This window comes from Schistocerca cancellata, chromosome 2 (genome assembly GCF_023864275.1).
Source record: "Schistocerca cancellata isolate TAMUIC-IGC-003103 chromosome 2, iqSchCanc2.1, whole genome shotgun sequence".
NCBI lineage: Eukaryota > Metazoa > Arthropoda > Insecta > Orthoptera > Acrididae > Schistocerca > Schistocerca cancellata.
Genome location: NC_064627.1, coordinates 1,081,471,026 through 1,081,491,246, shown reverse-complemented (window position 1 = coordinate 1,081,491,246; position 20,221 = coordinate 1,081,471,026). Strand labels below are relative to the sequence as shown.

General features: G+C 45.2%; 1 protein-coding gene across 1 annotated transcript in view; it reads right to left on the bottom strand.

The window, feature by feature from the left end:
* LOC126149728 (sialin-like) overlaps nt 1-20,221 on the bottom strand; it is a 79,103-nt gene that overhangs the window by 42,673 nt on the left and 16,209 nt on the right. Inside the window, exons 2-4 of the mRNA XM_049915830.1 lie at nt 15,021-15,250; nt 9,633-9,863; nt 3,664-3,748 (exon numbers count right to left, since the gene is read on the bottom strand). Of these exons, the coding sequence (XP_049771787.1) occupies nt 3,664-3,748; nt 9,633-9,863; nt 15,021-15,250 (546 nt within the window). The remainder of the gene's footprint in view (nt 1-3,663; nt 3,749-9,632; nt 9,864-15,020; nt 15,251-20,221) is intronic.

The following is a 20,221-nucleotide window of genomic DNA, read 5'->3' as shown; positions in this document are numbered from 1 at the left end:
TGCGTCGGCATCTCAATCAGCTGCGCCTCTGACGTCGCACGGAATCTGCCGCTCTCCGTCTGCTTTCAGCGACTTTGCCGTCAGGTCAGCGCCCTGGGGACCCATATACTGGCTCGCCTCGGCCCCAGGTGTTACCGACGCTGCCTTCCATTTTGCCCCATGGCGACGCTCCGCCGCCGCCGCCACCGTCGCCGCCGCCGCCGCCGCCGCCGCCGCCGCCTGTTCTCCCGCCGGCGACGCCCGCAGTGGACGCGTCGCTGCAACCACCGGGCGCCTCCCAGGGTCACGCGCCGCCGATCGCTTCCCGTGACCAGTTGTCCTCCGACATGGAACTCATGCCCGCTCCGGATCATATGTCGTATTCGCCCCTTCGGCCCCTTCCTGTCTCTCTGCGGGCGCATACACCGCATGTTGGCGTGCACCCTGGAGCAGGTTTTCAGGCGTTCCCTAGCTCCCCGCGGTCCGAATGGCAGGGTGCGGGTGGCACAGCCTCGCCTGTTGTTAGGCTCCCCACCTCGTCGCATACGTCAACATGGGGTCCTCCCCACGGCGGGCGGAAGCCTTATGCCACAACCGTACGCCGATTTGCGGGGGAGGAATGTGGTGTCACCGCCAGACACTACACTTGCTAGGTGATAGCCTTTAAATCGGCCGCGGTCCATTAGTATACGTCGGAACCGCGTGTCGCCACTATCAGTGATTGCAGACCGAGCGCCGCCACACGGCAGGTCTAGAGAGACTTCCTAGCACTCGCCCCAGTTGTACAACCGACTTTGCTAGCGATGGTTCACTGCCAAAATACGCTCTCATTTGCCGAGACGATAGTTAGCATAGCCTTCAGCTACGTCATTTGCTACGACCTAGCAAGGCGCCATTACCAGTTACTATTGATACTGTGCATATTGTACCGCCAAGAGCGACGTTCACCATTTATGGATTAAAGTTAAGTATTCCACCAGCTACGTCCGATATTTTCTAAATTCTAATTACCTTGTCCTGTGCCAGACCTCACGCCAGCCTGCGTGAGCTAAAACGCGTGCCTTTCGGCTTCCTCTAGTAACACGGTGTTGGCTCTCCTGCCACCCACAACAGTAAGAATGTGCATTCAATTACAGAGACATGTAAACAGGCAGAAGACGGCACAGCGGTCGGCAAAGCTAATGTAAGACAACAAGTGTCGGGCGCAGTTGTTAGTTCGGTTACTGCTGCTACAACGGCAGTTTATCGAGACTTTAGTGAGTTTGAATGTGGTGTTATATTCGGCGCACGAGCGATGGGACACAGCATCTCCTAGGTAGAAATGAAGTGGGGATTTTCCCGTACGACCATTTCGGGAGTGTACCGTGCGTATTAGGAATCCGGTAAAACATCAGATCTCCGACATCGCTGCAGCCGGAAAAAGATTCTGCAAGAACGACGACTGAAGTGAATCGTTCAAGGTGTCAGAAGTGCAACCCCTCCGCAAATTGCTGGAGATTTCAGTGCTGGGCCATTAAAAAGTGTCAGAGTGCCAACCATGCAACGAAACATCATCGATATGGGCTTCCGGAGCCAAAGACCCACTGTGTACCAGTGATGATTGCTGGACACAAAGCTTTGCGCCTCGTCTGCGCCCGTCAACACCGACATTGGGCTGTTGATGACTGGAAACATGTTGGCCGGTCCGAAGAGTCTCGTTTCAAACTGAATCGAGCGGATGGACGTGTGTGTATGGAGACAACCTCATTAATCCATGGGCCCTGCATGTCAGCACGGGACTGTTCAAGCTGATGGAGTCTCTGTAATGGTGTGGGACATGTGCAGTGGGAGTGATATGGGATTTCTCACACGTCTAGATACGACTCTGACAGGAGACACGTACGTGAGTATCCTATCTGATCAGCTGCATCCATTCATGTCCATTGTGCATTGCGACGGACTTAGGCAATTCCAGCAGGACAATGCGACACCCCAAACGACCAGAATTGCTACACAGAGGCTCTATAACACTCTTCCCCGTTTAGAAGCTTCCTCTGGCCACCAAACTCCACAAATATGAACATTATTGAGGACATCTGGGATCCCTTGCAACGTGCTGTTCAAGAGATCCCCAACCCCTCATTATCTTACGGATTTATGGACAGTCTTGCAGGATTCATGGTGTCTTCACTCCAGCACATTAGTCGAGTCCATGCCACGTCTGGTTATGGCATTTCTGCGTGCTAATGGAGGCCCTACACGATATTAGGCAGGTGTACTAGTTTCTATGGTTCTTCAGTGTACTATGCAGAGTGTTACAACGAAAAAAATTCGACATTTTTCGTTGTTGGATGAATACGCAATCAGTAAAAAGTGTCATCCTCACCATTTTATGAACAGCGCTAAGTTGTAGTCGTATGGCGCATGGGCGAGTAAGCGTCCAAATATTTACTGTGCAGCCGGAATGCATATTCCTGACTGTCAACATATGGACGCCACAACCAAAGGTGCAGCGTGTGCGTACAAGAATGGAACAGAACGCGGATACTGCAACATGTAAATTCACTATCAGTGGGGAAAACTTTTGGAGAAAGTACAAGTTTGATTAAAAATTCTCTAAAACATTCTAAGACGCTTGTGAATGAAAAGACTGTTTGTTGAACGTGTGTGCGAACCATTCACTACAAGCCCGCGTAAATCCATTAGACAGGCTAGTAGAGGAACTAACCGTCCTCCTTTCGACGGTGCAGGACATTGTGCACAAATATCTCTGGTTGGATGCTTACAAACTTCAGCTTTTCATCACATTAAGCCTGAGGACCACTACAGACAATGTGATCATCATACTGAAGAAAACAACGATTACCTCAACGCAGTGGTGTTCAGGTCTTTCATGTCTGTTGCAAAGTTAACGGTTATAACTGTTGAATATGTGGAAGGGAAACACCCGGTGAAGTGATTGAGTACGAAAGGGCCATACTATAAAATTAATGTGTGGTTGGACTTTCAAAAGCAGGATTTGTTTAGGGCACGCCGATCTCGACATGTTGGCGAGTTACGCAGATCCACAGGTGCCCCCCCCCCCTCCCCTCCCCAGTGTCATGTGTATGTTACAACACGTATCCATGAGACGTTACCTAAGCTTTGGATCGGTAGGCTGTGTTTCGTCGCCTGGATCTCTAGGTATTCTGTTCAGTTCCGTTGGGTTTCGACGCTTAAGGGCTTATCAGCAACATCGTTAACTGAGCAAGGGTTCGAGATCTGGTAGACCTCATACAACTGATCGACAGTACAGTTGAGGCCATAATGCCTCTCGTGCATATGAACACGTGGCGAGACGTGGAGTACCTTTTCGATACATGTCGAGCTACAAAATGTGCCCACACTCAACTGCAACAAGATGCGTGAAAATGTTTGTGCTGCTGTGTTCAATGTTGTAAAAATACAGTTATAAGCTTTAACAGCTATTTAAATACAAACAAATGTTTTTGCATACACCCTGAATATATATGCTTCCCTGTAATTTGTTCAAAGTAATTTCCTCACACCATGTTAGCATATAATAATGTTATACCGAATGTAAAGAAGCAGAAAAGCAATACATTTACAGTTTATAACGTAACGTACTCAACAGTATAAATAATGAGAAGAACAGTTTTGCACACACTTCATACCAAATACTAAAATAGTCAAATTTGCTCTTACCCATGAATGCGCTCATAAATTTCCCCCTTTCATTGGTTGGTATCCATCTCGAGGTAATGTAGCTGAGAGATGGAAAGCAGAAGCCCTAACGACACAAAATTACATGTGCTATTTCTCGTCAGGAACTTTCTTAAGGAACAAAATGGTTTATAGAGCCTATAACCATCTACGAGGGCCATTTTAAAAGTAAAGCTCGTTTTTCTGGCGAGCAGCACAGTTCTCAGTAGCCATGTCACAGATCTTCCCAATCTTGGCCGCCTGTATAGCTAACAGCGACCAGGAACGATGATGCACTAATAATTCGCACGATCTTACATTATGTGGCAAAGTTAATAATCCATCTAGATGTGAAATTCTTAGTGTAATACAGTTTATAAATTGAAAAGAAGACAGCAGGTAATCAAAGGTTAGAGGTAAATATGGTGAATTAGATTTCGGTTGGATTGTGGTGTGTGATGTTGAATGGTAGTGGAACGAATATTCTTGATGAAGAACCATCAGGCCGACCTTCAGCTGTGACTGACAAATTGAAGGATTAAGGAAAAATTTCGGCAGAGTAGACGTTTCATTGTTGACATACAGGGCTTGTGTTTTCCTGAATCTCCGCAATAGGTTCTGTATCAGATTGTTGGTGGAGGAGCATAGAAAAGTGTGAGTCGCGTGGGTTCCTCGACTTTCGACAGATGAACGAAAGAAATAACGAATGTTTGATTTTTCTCACTGGATATGGCAAGAACGTCTGGGAGTCTTTGAACCACTGCGTTACTGATGACGTGTTCTAGATTTCGCAATCTAAGACCATAAAAAAGGTGCCAGGCCATCGAATGCCATCATTTGGGGTAGAAACCTTAAAGTGCCAGATGAATTGTGAAAACCAAAAAAATTATGGCCACAGTGCGTCCTAGTCCATCAACCATAAATGCAACAGCCTACATACTGTCAGGCTCTTCACCACAACAAGGGTGTCCTGAAAACGAAGGTAGTGAATTGTTGTAGAGCGGCGTTACATTTATTCACCACAATACTCACCCACGTTCCGGTGCGTTCACAAATGATTTGCTTCAACGGTTTAATTTGGAAACTTTTGAAACTTTCGCCCTATAGCCTAACGTATCCTCGAGCAATTATCACGAATTTTTCAAGTTGATGGATTTTTGTATGTAAAGCATTACGCGAACTGAAAGAGGATATTACTAACTGGTTTGAGAATTTAGCGGTAAATGCTAAGCAAAAAGTTTAGGAGTGCTGGTGGAATACTACGACAAATGTTTTAATGTGAACGGCACTACGTAGGAAACAGTTAAGATATCAAAATATGTTGCAAAATGTTTTGTTGAATTATCTTGAATAAAACTTTCTGGAATAACAACTGCTCTTTATTTTTAGAATGACCCTCGTAAATATTGTTTTTGTGAAAAACATAAAATTATATTACACTTAAATTTATTCACTTTATTATGGATGTTATTTGAGTTATGTAAGATTGTTATGAAATAATATATACAGCAAAGGCTATTTGTTGCTAATCTTTTATTAGCAGGACGCGCTTCGGAAGCATGCTGCCATCATCAGTTCCTTTTACGTTGAAATTAGTGTGAAGTCAATTTCTTATCTATGTGTGCCAGTGAGGTTATGTGTGCCGGCTGGAGTGGCCGAGCGGTTCTAGGCGCTACAGTCTGGAACCGCGCGACCGCTACGGTCGCAGGTTCTAATCCTGCCTCGGGCATGGATGTGTGTGATGTCCTTAGGTTAGTTAGCTTTACGTAGTTCTAAGTCCTAGGAGACTGATGACCTCAGAAGTTAAGTCCGATAGTGCTCAGAGCCATTTGAACCAACCATTTTTTGAGATTATATGTACAAAAAGACACCTCTTCAGGGAGATAAAAATCCTATAATGTGTACGTTATGTAATAAGCATGACTGATCATCTTGTTAGTGCACTTACTTACATTTTTGTTGGTAATTTCGCTGTCTGGCACAAAGAGCACAGTAATAAGTACATAAAAACTTAGCACTTTCACAATCATTTGTTTACATTAATACGAATAGTCTTAAAAGTCAAACTAAAAAGTTTCTACTGTTAATACAGTAGTATGCAATGGAGATTTTTTTAATGAAATACGCATTCAACAGTGGAGGAGTTGTTAAAGAAGTTAATATCATCATTTTCAAGTCTATCATTTAGTAACTTATCTCCATGCACTGTGCTGTGAATGAATATTTCCAGTTCAACATATAAATCCATTTGTTGCTCCTTGGCCATTTATGTCATATTTAAAGATCACGTGCACTGTCATGGAATGTGTGGCATGTAATTTTTGTGTGGGTGGCTTTTGCTGATTTATTATGGTTGTTAGTGTAGCAGGCATGTGTCTTTCTTGGTATTCTCGCCAGGTTCGGCCTACATAGAGGGCTTTGGACGTACTACATATTATTTTGTAAATTACTGGTTGTGAATGTTGATTTGATGTGTGTTAATATTGTGTGTGTTGGTTCAAGTGGCTCTGAGCACTATGGAACTCAACATCTTAGGTCATAAGTCCCCTAGAACTTAGAACTACTTAAACATAACTAACCTAAGGACATCACACACACCCATGCCCGAGGCAGGATTCGAACCTGCGACCGTAGCAGTCCCGCGGTTCCGGACTGCAGCGCCAGAACCGCTAGACCACCGCAGCCGGCTATTGTGTGTGTGTGTGTGTGTGTGTGTGTGTGTGTGTGTGTGTGTTTAGTAGTCTGTTATGTGTTGTGAAGGCACAGTTAAAGTTATGTGGACAGAAAATGTTTGCTATATGGTAGGAGAGTTTGCCTGTGAAAGGAATGCCAGTAGTGTATTTCCTTTCCATTTTCTGCATGAAAGTTGGTTTAATATAGTTTTTCTTTTTTGAGTAAAGCTGTCAGTTCGTGTGCGATTGTAACCATTTGACGGTTCTGAGCTCACCAAACCTTGGTATACTGATGATTATGTTAACTAATGCTCTGCATACATGTCCATCATGGCGTGGTATTTGTTGCAGTTGTCTTTCTATGAACTTTGAAGTTTTGTGAATTGTTTTATTTCTTGATGTTAAGGTTTAGAAAATTGATGCTTCGATTGTTTTCATATTCCACTACGAACTTTATATTTCTTTTCTGTTTACTGAATGTATCTACACTCCTGGAAATTGAAATAAGAACACCGTGAATTCATTGTCCCAGGAAGGGGAAACTTTATTGACACATTCCTGGGGTCAGATACATCACATGATCACACTGACAGAACCACAGGCACATAGACACAGGCAACAGAGCATGCACAATGTCGGCACTAGTACAGTGTATATCCACCTTTCGCAGCAATGCAGGCTGCTATTCTCCCATGGAGACGATCGTAGAGATGCTGGATGTAGTCCTGTGGAACGGCTTGCCATGCCATTTCCACCTGGCGCCTCAGTTGGACCAGCGTTCGTGCTGGACGTGCAGACCGCGTGAGACGACATTTCTTCCAGTCCCAAACATGCTCAATGGGGGACAGATCCGGAGATCTTGCTGGCCAGAGTAGTTGACTTACACCTTCTAGAGCACGTTGGGTGGCACGGGATACATGCGGACGTGCATTGTCCTGTTGGAACAGCAAGTTCCCTTGCCGGTCTAGGAATGGTAGAACGATGGGTTCGATGACGGTTTGGATGTACCGTGCACTATTCAGTGTCCCCTCGACGATCACCAGTGGTGTCCGGCCAGTGTAGGAGATCGCTCCCCACACCATGATGCCGGGTGTTGGCCCTGTGTGCCTCGGTTGTATGCAGTCCTGATTGTGGCGCTCACCTGCACGGCGCCAAACACGCATACGACCACCGTTGGCACCAAGGCAAAAACGACTCTCATCGCTGAAGACGACATGTCTCCATTCGTCCCTCCATTCACGCCTGTCGCGACACCACTGGAGGCGGGCTGCACGATGTTGGGGCGTGAGCGGAAGACGGCCTAACGGTGTGCGGGACCGTAGCCCAGCTTCATGGAGACGGTTGCGAATGGTCCTCGCCGATACCCCAGGAGCAACAGTGTCCCTAATTTGCTGGGAAGTGGCGGTGCGGTCCCCTACGGCACTGCGTAGGATCCTACGGTCTTGGCGTGCATCCGTGCGTCGCTGCGGTCCGGTCCCAGGTCGACGGGCACGTGCTTCTTCCGCCGACCACTGGCGACAACATCGATGTACTGTGGAGACCTCACGCCCCACGTGTTGAGCAATTCGGCGGTACGTCCACCCGGCCTCCCGCATGCCCACTATACGCCCTCGCTCAAAGTCCGTCAACTGCACATACGGTTCACGTCCACGCTGTCGCGGCATGCTACCAGTGTTAAAGACTGCGATGGAGCTCCGTATGCCACGGCAAACTGGCTGACACTGACGGCGGTGCACAAATGCTGCGCAGCTAGCGCCATTCGACGGCCAACACCGCGGTTCCTGGTGTGTCCGCTGTGCCGTGCGTGTGATCATTGCTTGTACAGCCCTCTCGCAGTGTCCGGAGCAAGTATGGTGGGTCTAACACACCGGTGTGAATGTGTTCTTTTTTCCATTTCCAGGAGTGTAGTATAAAAATAAAATAATATTTCTTTTCAAAGTCTATATTTATAGTTAGAACACAGGTTGTTCATTTAGAGTACATATACGGGTTGATTTTGCTAAATGGGAACAAACTGCAAGAAACTATCTCTGAGCAAACAGGTCATAGGGATATATGGCCGGAAATGCGTTTCATGGGAGGAGGAGAAAATTGGATTTTAGTGTCCCATCGAAAATGAGGTTATTAGAGATGGAGCACAAGCTCATAAAACGGAAGGATGTGGAAGGAAGTCAGCTGTGCGCTTTTAAATGGAAGCAACTTGGTATTTGTCTGGAGTGATTTAGGGAACTCACAGAATACCTAAATCTTGATGTCCAAGGGATTTGGACTGCCATCCTATAGAATGCGTACTCACCACTGCACCATCTCTCTTGTTATTTGTTCCATGGAAACTTGGAGATAATATGATCACTGACACTGACCCTGGTATCAGCTCCAGACAGGGGGCCAGCCACCACGGATTAATCCAGACAACTGTATGGAACATTCTACAGAACAGTTGCCAATATTCATATCACGTACGATGCATGCAGGACTCATTACTTACAGACATAGCTCTGAGGCGATGATTTTGTCACTGGTCCATCGCATAGGCTACGATGATGCTGGGAGCTAAGAAGAATCCCTGTGGAATAATGGCAGTGAACCATCGGCAAAAGTTCAGCTTCAATGTTTGGGCAAGGATTATTGGTGGCTTCATCATGGGACCAGCCATCCTTCCGTAACACCTCACATGCGAGGCGTATCTGCATTTTCTTGTGGGAGATACTGCCTCCACTGCTGGAAGATGTGGCTTTTGTGGTACGAAGGGTAATGTCACTGCAATATGATGCTGCTGCAGCTCACTACCCCGTTTAGTGTGAAGTTAAAAAAACTGGTACAAACACAACATTCCTACTTACTTGATGTTTCTTCATGTGTACTTTCAGTCACTGAAATCTACTCTGTCAGAGATCTCTTACATTAATTTCCAAGTGTCCGCCCCCGGTAGCTGAGTGGTCAGCGCAACATAATGTCAATCCTAAGGGCCGGGGTTCGATTCCCGGCTGGGTCGGAGATTTTCTCCGCTCAGGGACTGGGTGTTGTGTTGTCCTAATCATCATCATTTCATCCCCATCGACGCGCAAGTCGCCGAAGTGGCGTCAAATCGAAAGACTTGCACCCGGCGAACGGTCTACCCGACGGGAGGCCCCAGTCACACGACGACTTCCGAGCTGCTGCAAATCCCTTGGAATGCATTACTAGTCATATGTCCATATGAACGTCTGTCTACATTCATCAAAACATCCTGTATAATCAGCAGACAGAGTATAATTAGCCATCTGCATTAAGACTATTTCTTATAAATGCTGTACTCACCCCACAAACTCCTTGGAAAGCCCTCAGGGCTACCAGAGCTCTGTAGTCAAGTGATGCAGAAAGTGGTATCAGCAGTGTTGTTAGGGAAACCATAAGGTTGCCGATACCAAACACTTTCTTCGAGCCGAAGTATTGAGCCATCATTCCTGCAGGCACCTGCGTTGCCCAGTAGAGCCAGAAAAATGCTCCCATGACAACGCTTTGCTGATGTTCATCCCAGTCAAATCTTATCTGAAAAACATGACAGAAATTGGTTCAAACAAAGTTTTCAAAATAACAACATAATACAGTGCTCAAATGACGTTTCGTCACAATCTTGTGACTTGCAAAGATTGTATGTATGTACGTGTGTGTGTGTGTGTGTGTGTGTGTGTGTGTGTATGTGTGTGTTGTGTGTGTGTGTGTGTGTGTGAGAGAGAGAGAGAGAGAGAGAGAGAGAGAGAGAGAGAGAGAGAGCATGTGGGTGTTTCATTGTTAAACGCTTTTAAAATACTGTTGAGCAAAGGAATTCGCTGTGTACAGCTACCTGTCTAATGGCTGTGAAGGTAAACCTGCTTTCTCACTGCAGTTGAGCAGTGTGCTCCATGTTGCCAATCGTCAATGCAGCAAAACGACTTATGATCATCGTTTGGTTTCTCAACATGGCTCGAAGACTCGTTTGTGGCTTACTGCATGTACACACTGACGATGGTTGTTAGCATAATCCACACGATTTTGTTTGCATATTCAATCACTATCGTGAGTGACAAAGCTTCAGGTATCACCCATAGCTGATTTTCGTAGCCTAAAAGCTATAGGCCGTAGGTATACTGAATACAAAATAGCGTAACTGGGCGCAGCATTCATGGACGCAACTAGGAGGGCTATGGTAACCAAGAGAATATGAAACAGTCCTCATACGATCAGCTTAGTCTCTAGACGTTCATTATGACTACGAATTCAAAAACCCTCCGCCTCCCGCCACCCTCCACTCGTTAGGATGGTGTATGAAGAAGATGAGGAAGGCTGTCGTCAAACGAACCTTGGCATCCGACGTGTAATACTCTGAGTTGATCTCCATAGTGCTGCTCAAACCTCAGAAACGTGCATACATACATGCACCTCAGTGTGCAATACGTGACTGCAGTATGCTCCATCTGCATTTCATGGCTACAAGTGACACCTGCAAACTATGAATACACTGTTTACAAGAGCTCCCAGAATGGCGAGCGTAAACTAGCAGCAATAACTTTAAGCCGGTCTCACTTGGGATGAGGCAGCTGATGTTGATGTAGATGTAGATGCTAAAACCAACAGCCCGAGATACAGCGCCTTCATCACGTTAGGTGTGCTGGTTATGTGGTTTTCCTGTGTATGTTGGCAATTTGCGACTGCAGCATTCCCCAGCAATAGCCGTCGATCGAGTGTAACTCGCAAATCACACACTTGATTTAAGAAATGTTCGGGAGGAAAATTGCTACTTAGCTGTTGTGGTATAGGATTCAGTAGGAGTTGGGTTGGAGCTTTAGGTTGTGGACGTGTGTGGATCAATTTAACAGTTAATTTATTTAACATGATTAGAATATAAATACTCTTTTAAGAGGAAAAATATTTCTGCAGCCCAAAATGTGCTAACAAGGGATTGGTCCCAACTGGATATTTCCCACATAGAAATGTTTCCATGCAAGAAAAATACAAGAACAAAAAATGCAGTGGCCAAATTTTAGCCGGTAATACGCACTGTAAGCAGTTTTTGAAAATTGTTGAGGTTACTCGTTTTTGTAGCACGAAGAATTGCTTATGACAGCAGTTTGTACAGGACTTTCTGCCTAGCGTTCGATCGGCCGCCGCACGGTAGCCGTGCGGTGTGAGGCGCCTTGCGCCGGTTCGCTCGTGGATTGGCGACTTCATATACTCTGTGATTTCTTGAATCTACTTAAACAGGTCGCAGAAGAGTTCGTCTCAATTTCGATTCCGAGGATCCATTCTTGTAGATGTCCCTCAGTAACGATTCTGTGACCCTCAGGAGCAACTCTATATATTTCATATCTCAAGAAAACTCCTCTAAACAGATGTTGTTCATGATATTCATTTAAGTTTAGGCGTTTGTGACGGTTATGAATGGGGGTAACGGGATAATGGTGGTAATGGGACTTGGGGCCACGCTGAACAGAAAATGTTATAGTTAGTTTTTCTTTCACAGTTCGCGAGTTTGTTTGTGGTGCGAACATATTACTTCGTGTAGGTCTTTTTTTTACATTTATACAGCTCACGGACAAATTTTACGAAGCACAAACGGATTAGCACACTGCTTAAAATTGAGCCTTAAGTACAGTGAATACTTTTTCGCTTTTATCTCCATTGTTACCCCTTACGCTAATGTAAAAGGAACTGGTAATTATTATGGATATTAATGCCGCTTTACAAATTTCTGTCGCGCTGGGTCGTATTATCTGTTTACTAATGCGCCGTGATCAAATGATATGTGCCTGCCATGTTTCTCATACAGAGTGTGCTACAGCTCCGGTAGGGGTGCATATTTTGTAGGGGTGTACATTTACCCAGTCGCCTGGCGACGTACGAATTTGTTAACTTTCAACCTTTTTTATATATTACTTACCACACGTCTTGGCAGCTAAAACTTGAGCAGAGTCTTTCTTTCGATGCTTCATTCCTATACAAAAAATTTCTGAGCATGTTTCGACTTGTTGGATTGGACCATTCCCTTGTAAACAGGGTTCGACAAAATATGTACAATAACGTATCAGATTAAATAGGACAATAATATCCAACCTTTGCCCTAATATACATAACTGGCCTCAGCCATAGTCAGTTGCTATATCTGAGACAACTTCAATAGTAAAACGTAAGATGGCAAAATATCTTTTAGATTAACTAAGATCGTAGCGCACCACTAGGCGAAGGTCTGCTGTTACTACCACTGCTTCTATCATCCACAGATAGCTACCGCAACAAGTTACACACAACTGTATAAATCCTTATACAATAACACAAACAATTGACTGTTCATATTAAACGAGTAATAAAGTGAATTGTCAGTAGAATTATGTCAACAACTCAGTCACGCCTATGGTCACTGTTTAAACAAACACTTGTGGATAATACAATTAATCACACTCACTGCGTGAAGTTGAACTGAACTGCTCTCCCACACATACGAAGACTCATGTGAATCATCGATAAAAACCACAACTGGTCACACGACAACCACAGACTTCTGTACACAATGTAGTCAATGGCCAATACACTCATTGCACCATCTGTACAGTACACTGTGTCAGCTACAAAAGTGACAAGCACACAACCGTTAGCTCAAGAGCTCTCAGACAGTGCTCGCATTGACAAGCTGAAGACCCTTTCTCTGCCTCGACTGGGACTACTGGCTGTCCAGCCGCGAAAAGACACCAACCACGCCACCAGTTGCCTTTACACAGTGACTAAGCACCACACAGCCCGTAGTGGCGTCCTGTTGACAGAACGGCAGCAAATCAGATTCTCAAGCCTTCGCTCGCAACTCTGATCCGAACTCGCCTGTTAGTCTTTGTGGAGCGACTGACAACTCCAACATCTTCAGGCACAACCCATCATTACGGACGCCTCGGCTACTGCACCAAACCGGCCCCAGGCAACGTGTGCAGGTTTGTCCACCACTTCCACCACAGCGATGGTGCTGGCCTCCAGGAGACGTTTCTGGTTCCACTTGTTGTAACTGACTGGAAACTTTGTCCTCCATGCTTGCTATTAGGTCTGCCATAACGGCACCCGTAAGAGTCACGTGACTACCCAGTCCACCCTCTGGCGTCTCCAGGGCTCTGCTATGCTCAAAATGACTCTCTAGAGGCCGGAAAAATAAGCGTGTCATTTGACATGGCACAAATATGCTAATCACGCAGATGGGGTAAATGAAAGCAGCCCAGAGAACAGAGTTCGAGGGTGCAAAGAACCACAGCTGAGAAAAAGAAATACAATACTAGCCTGACTGTAGCAGATGTTGAAGGTGACCACCATTCATCTGTTGGCACTTTTTTGAGCCACGGTCAGCCAGTTGCTGAAGGCGGATCGAAACCGGACTGCTGGAATTGCTGCAATCTAATCCGAAATGTACTACTGCATTTTTGGATGACTGTGAAGGTTGCTGCGATTCGCCTTAGTCTTGAGGGCTCATCACACAGAGTAAATGCATAGTGACAGGTCAGGTAACCTGCGTATCCAGCTAGGGCTCTGCAAACTATTCTGGCAGGCGTGAAGATTGTGTAAATGTGCTCCACGGCTAGGTCGGCTGTGTGGGAAGTTTCACCATTCTGCTGGAAGTAGCTGTAGATTTTCCTCCTCCGTTAATGCTGCCACAAATGGTTTCAAAATGATGGCAACATAACACGCCAAAGTCAGAGTCTGATGACTGAAGATAGGACCAATAACTCAGCGTGCAGACATTGCACACCAAACTCCAATGCTCCGATCATGTAATTGCGTTTCGTGGAAGTTACGCAGATACTCCACTACCCAGACGTTTTGATTCTGTGAGTTGACATAATCACTCAGGTCCGAGCAGGCTTCCTCAGACTTAGGGAAGAGTTCATGCCCAAGTCATTCATTGTTATCTCAGTGAACACTGACTCACAAAATTGGTGGTGCCGAGGAGCATCTGCTGGTTTTAATGGATGTACAATAACGTTCAGTACGGGTACATGTGCAGGTCCAGATGGAGAATTCGTCTACATGATCGATGTGGTATGCCGACCGCTTGCGACAGGCGTTGGGTTGATTTTCTACGACTCTGTTCGGTTTTCTGGTGAACTGCAGCCACATTTTCTGGCATGCGGGTATGTTACGAAATGTTTTTTGACTTATTCAAAACAGATCCTGTCTGATGCGATTTTCGGACTAAGCATCACATGTTACTCTTTGCTGGCACTTTGACACCATTGAACCTGTCAGCAAACAACTGACCACCCCATTTGTCCCAGAAATACTTCTCATAAAACTCGAAGAACACGTTCTGAGGAATCTGGACCATAATACAACCACATACAACACACACACATGCGCATTTAAGTAGTCATCTTTTCCTTTCTGCGTAGACGAACGGGCAGGTAGAAGTCCTCAGACTATGATGCAATGGGAAGTACCGTCTGACATGAATGCTTTACGGATTGCAGAATTGCAAAATGTCCGTCTACCCCGGTTGTTCGCACTCAGAAACGAGCCTAGACTAGAAAACAATGTATTCAGTTAGGCTGTACAGATTTTTGAGACTGGACTGATTAATTATTGCAGTCTGGATTTACATATTTTGAGGACGTGGACAACAGATTGAAGCTAAATTTAGAGAATTTGGTATTTAAATATTTCGTCATGATTTCTGATTACTTCTCATAATACAGTTACCTCATCATCAACGTCCATCAGTTCAACGTGAGAAAGGCTGTCGTTGAGGGAGTAGTTCCCGGTCAAGTTGAAATCAGAATGGTAACACTCGCTAGCCACTGCACTCCCGTCTGACGGGCGTTTCTTCACCATCGCGACAATCGCGATGTTGATGTTGCTCCTGATCATGTAGTTGACTCCACAGCCCACGAAAGTGATGTACCATAGCACAGTGGTGCATGACAGGCATCCTGCAACAAAGCAATAGAAATGTGTTAATGCAGCTGAGAATGAATTCAGTTGTAACTTCAGCAGATTTATCTCGAGATTCCCGGCGTTAATATAAGTTTCTTTCGGTTTCCTTTTTTCGGTCCGCTCACTCGTGATTTCAGTTCGGTAAAGGATTACATATCTGGTTGGGTAATACAGTGGCACTTCAGTAAATAGAGTAAACACATCCGTGTATAATTCTAGTACAAGAAACGATGTATATATTTTATCGTACATATTGTTGTTGTTGTGGTCTTCAGTCCTGAGACTGGTTTGATGCAGCTCTCCATGCTACTCTATCCTGTACAAGCTTCTTCATCTCCCAGTATCTACTGCAACCTACATCCTTCTGAATCTGCTTAGTGTATTCATCTCTTGGTCTCCCTCTAAGATTTTTACCCTCCACACTGCCCTCCAATGCTAAATTTGTGATCCCCTGATGCCTCAAAGCATGTCCTATCAACCGATCCCTTCTTCTAGTCACGTTGTGCCACAAACTTCTCTTCTCCCCAATCCTATTCAATACCTTCTCATTAGTTACGTGATCTACCCACCTTATCTTCAGCATTCTTCTGTAGCACCACATTTCGAAAGCTTCTATTCTCTTCTTGTCCAAACTAGTTATCGTCCATGTTTCACTTCCATACATGGCTACACTCCATACAAATACTTTCAGAAACGACTTCCTGACACTTAAATCTATACTCGATGTTAACAAATTCCTCTTCTTGAGACACGCTTTCCTTGCCATTGCCAGTCTACATTTTATATTCTCTCTACTTCGACCATCATCGGTTATTGTACTCCCTAAATAGCAAAACTCCTGTACTACTTTAAGTGTCTCATTTCCTAATCTAATTCCCTCAGCATCACCCGACTTAATTTGACTACATTCCATTATCCTCGTTTTGCTTTTGTTGATGTTCATCTTATATCCTCCTTTCAAGACACGGTCCATTCCGTTCAACTGCTCTTCCAAGTCCTTTGCTGTCTCTGACAGAATTACAATGTCATCGGCGAACCTCAAAGTTTTTACTTCTTCTCCATGAATTTTAATACCTACTCCGAATTTTTCTTTTGTTTCCTTTACTGCTTGCTCAATATACAGATTCAATAACATCGGGGAGAGGCTACAACCCTGTCTTACTCCTTTCCCAACCACTGCTTCCCTTTCATGCCCCTCGATTCTAATAACTGCCATCTGGTTTCTGTACAAACTGTAAATAGCCTTTCGCTCCCTGTATTTTACTCCTGCCACCTTCAGAATTTGAATGAGAGTATTCCAGTTAACATTGTCAAAAGCTTTCTCTAAGTCTACAAATGCTAGAAACGTAGGTTTGCCTTTTCTTAATCTTTCTTCTAAGATAAGTCGTAAGGTCAGTATTGCCTCACGTGTTCCAACATTTCTACGGAATCCAAACTGATCTTCCCCGAGGTCGGCTTCTACCAGTATTTCCATTCGTCTATAAAGAATTCGCGTTAGTATTTTGCAGCTGTGACTTATTAAACTGATAGTTCGGTAATTTTCACATCTGTCAACACCTGCTTTCTTTGGGATTGGAATTATTATATTCTTCTTGAAGTCTGAGGGTATTTCGCCTGTCTCATACATCGTGCTCACCAGATGGTAGAGTTTTGTCATGACTGGCTCTCCCGAGGCCATCAGTAGTTCAAATGGAATGTTGTCTACTCCCGGGGCCTTGTTTCGACTCAGGTCTTTCAGTGCTCTGTCTAACTCTTCACGCAGTATCTTATCTCCCATTTCATCTTCATCTACATCCTCTTCCATTTCCATAATATTGTCCTCAAGTACATCGCCCTTGTATAAACCCTCTATATACTCCTTCCACCTTTCTGCCTTCCCTTCTTTGCTTAGAACTGGCTTGCCATCTGAGCTCTTGATATTCATACAAGTGGTTCTCTTCTCTCCAAAGGTCTCTTTAATTTTCCTGTAGGCAGTATCTATCTTACCCCTAGTGAGACAAGCCTCCACATCCTTACATTTGTCCTCTACCCATCCCTGCTTAGCCATTTTGCACTTCCTGTCGATCTCATTTTTGAGACGTTTGTATTCCTTTTTGCCTGCTGCATTTACTGCATTTTTATATTTTCTCCTTTCATCAATTAAATTCAATATTTCTTCTGTTACCCAAGGATTTCTATTAGCCCTCGTCATTTTACCTACTTGATCCTCTGCTGCCTTCGCTACTTCATCCCTCAGAGCTACCCATTCTTCTTCTACTGTATTTCTTTCCCCCATTCCTGTCAATTGTTCCCTTATGCTCTCCCTGAAACTCTTTACAACCTCTGGTTCTTTCAGTTTATCCAGGTCCCATATCCTTAAATTCCCACCTTTTTGCAGTTTCTTCAGTTTCAATCTGCAGTTCATAACCAATAGATTGTGGTCAGAATCCACATCTGCCCCAGGAAATGTCTTACAATTTAAATCCTGGTTCCTAAATCTCTGTCTTACCATTATATAATCTATCTGAAACCTGTCAGTAACTCCAGGCTTCTTCCATGTATACAGCCTCCTTTCATGATTCTTGAACCAAGTGTTAGCTATGATTAAGTTATGCTCTGTGCAAAATTCTACAAGGCGGCTTCCTCTTTCATTCCTTCCCCCCAATTCATATTCACCTACTATGTTTCCTTCTCTCCCTTTTCCTACTGACGAATTCCAGTCACCCATCACTATTACATTTTCGTCTCCCTTCACTACCTGAATAATATCTTTTATCTCGTCATACATTTCATCTATTTCTTCATCATCTGCAGAGCTAGTTGGCATATAAACTTGTACTACTGTAGTAGGCATGAGCTTTGTGTCTATCTTGGCCACAATAATGCGTTCACTATGCTGTTTGTAGTAGCTAACCCGCACTCCTATTTTTTTATTCATTATTGAACCTACTCCTGCATTACCCCTATTTGATTTTGTATTTATAACCCTGTAATCACCTGACCAAAAGTCTTGTTCCTCCTGCCACCGAACTTCACTAATTCCCACTATATCTAACTTTAACCTATCCATTTCCCTTTTTAAATTTTCTAACCTACCTGCCCGATTAAGGGGTCTGACATTCCACGCTCCGATCCGTAGAACGCCAGTTTTTTTTCTCCTGATAACGTACATATTATCATCCTGTATATAGTGGATTTCTAAAATATCACTATGCAGGGTAGCAACGTTTTAGAAGCAGTAACTACATTTCTTTCTGAAAATGAACTATTTTTTTATATTTCAGTTTAGTTTGAAAATAAAAGCAGCTTGTGAACTAGTTTATTTTCCTGTTAACCAGAAGAGGATCTAAATGTATTTCTCGTTTATCTCCTGTAACACAGCATTAAACTTCCTCTACTATTAATTTTTACTGAGTTATATCCGTATCTGAAATGAATAACAATATACACTCCAGGAAATGGAAAAAAGCACACATTGACACCGGTGTGTCAGACCCACCATACTTGCTCCGGACACTGCGAGAGGGCTGTACAAGTAATGATCACACGCACGGCACAGCGGACACACCAGGAACCGCGGTGTTGGCCGTCGAATGGCGCTAGCTGCGCAGCATTTGTGCACCGCCGCCGTCAGTGTCAGCCAGTTTGCCGTGGCATACGAAGCTCCATCGCAGTCTTTAACACTGGTAGCATGCCGCGACAGAGTGGACGTGAACCGTATGTGTAGTTGACGGACTTTGAGCGAGGGCGTATAGTGGGCATGCGGGAGGCCGGGTGGACGTACCGCCGAATTGCTCAACACGTGGGGCGTGAGGTCTCCACAGTACATCGATGTTGTCGCCAGTGGTCGGCGGAAGGTGGACGTGCCCGTCGACCTGGGACCGCACTGCAGCGACGCACGGATCCACGCCAAGACCGTAGGATCCAACGCAGTGCCGTAGGGGACCGCACCGCCACTTCCCAGCAAATTAGGGACACTGTTGCTCCTGGGGTATCGGCGAGGACCATTCGCAACCGTCTCCATGAAGCTGGGCTACGGTCCCGCACACCGTTAGGCCGTCTTCCGCTCACGCCCCAACATCGTGCAGCCCGCCTCCAGTGGTGTCGCGACAGGCGTGAATGGAGGGACGAATGGAGACGTGTCGTCTTCAGCGATGAGAGTCGCTTCTGCCTTGGTGCCAATGATGGTCGTATGCGTGTTTGGCGCCGTGCAGGTGAGCGCCACAATCAGGACTGCATACGACCGAGACACACAGGGCCAACACCTGGCATCATGGTGTGGGGAGCGATCTCCTACACTGGCCGTACACCACTGGTGATCGTCGAGGGGACACTGAATAGTGCACGGTACATCCAAACCGTCATCGAACCCATCGTTCTACCATTCCTAGACCGGCAAGGGAACTTGCTGTTCCAACAGGACAATGCACGTCCGCATGTATCCCGTGCCACCCAACGTGCTCTAGAAGGTGTAAGTCAAGTACCCTGGCCAGCAAGATCTCCGGATCTGTCCCCCATTGAGCATGTTTGGGACTGGATGAAGCGTCGTCTCACGCGGTCTGCACGTCCAGCACGAACGCTGGTCCAACTGAGGCGCCAGGTTGAAATGGCATGGCAAGCCGTTCCACAGGACTACATCCAGCATCTCTACGATTGTCTCCATGGGAGAATAGCAGCCTGCATTGCTGCGAAAGGTGGATATACACTGTACTAGTGCCGACATTGTGCATGCTCTGTTGCCTGTGTCTATGTGCCTGTGGTTCTGTCAGTGTGATCATGTGATGTATCTGACCCCAGGAATGTGTCAATAAAGTTTCCCCTTCCTGGGACAATGAATTCACGGTGTTCTTATTTCAATTTCCAGGTGTGTATTAATCCGCGTATAACTTTGCATTCTTCCTTATCTGGGTCGTCAATGGCTTATATATGCTTACTACTGCATAAGCCATTTTATGAAATACTACTCACGCTTTCTGACCACTTTTGTG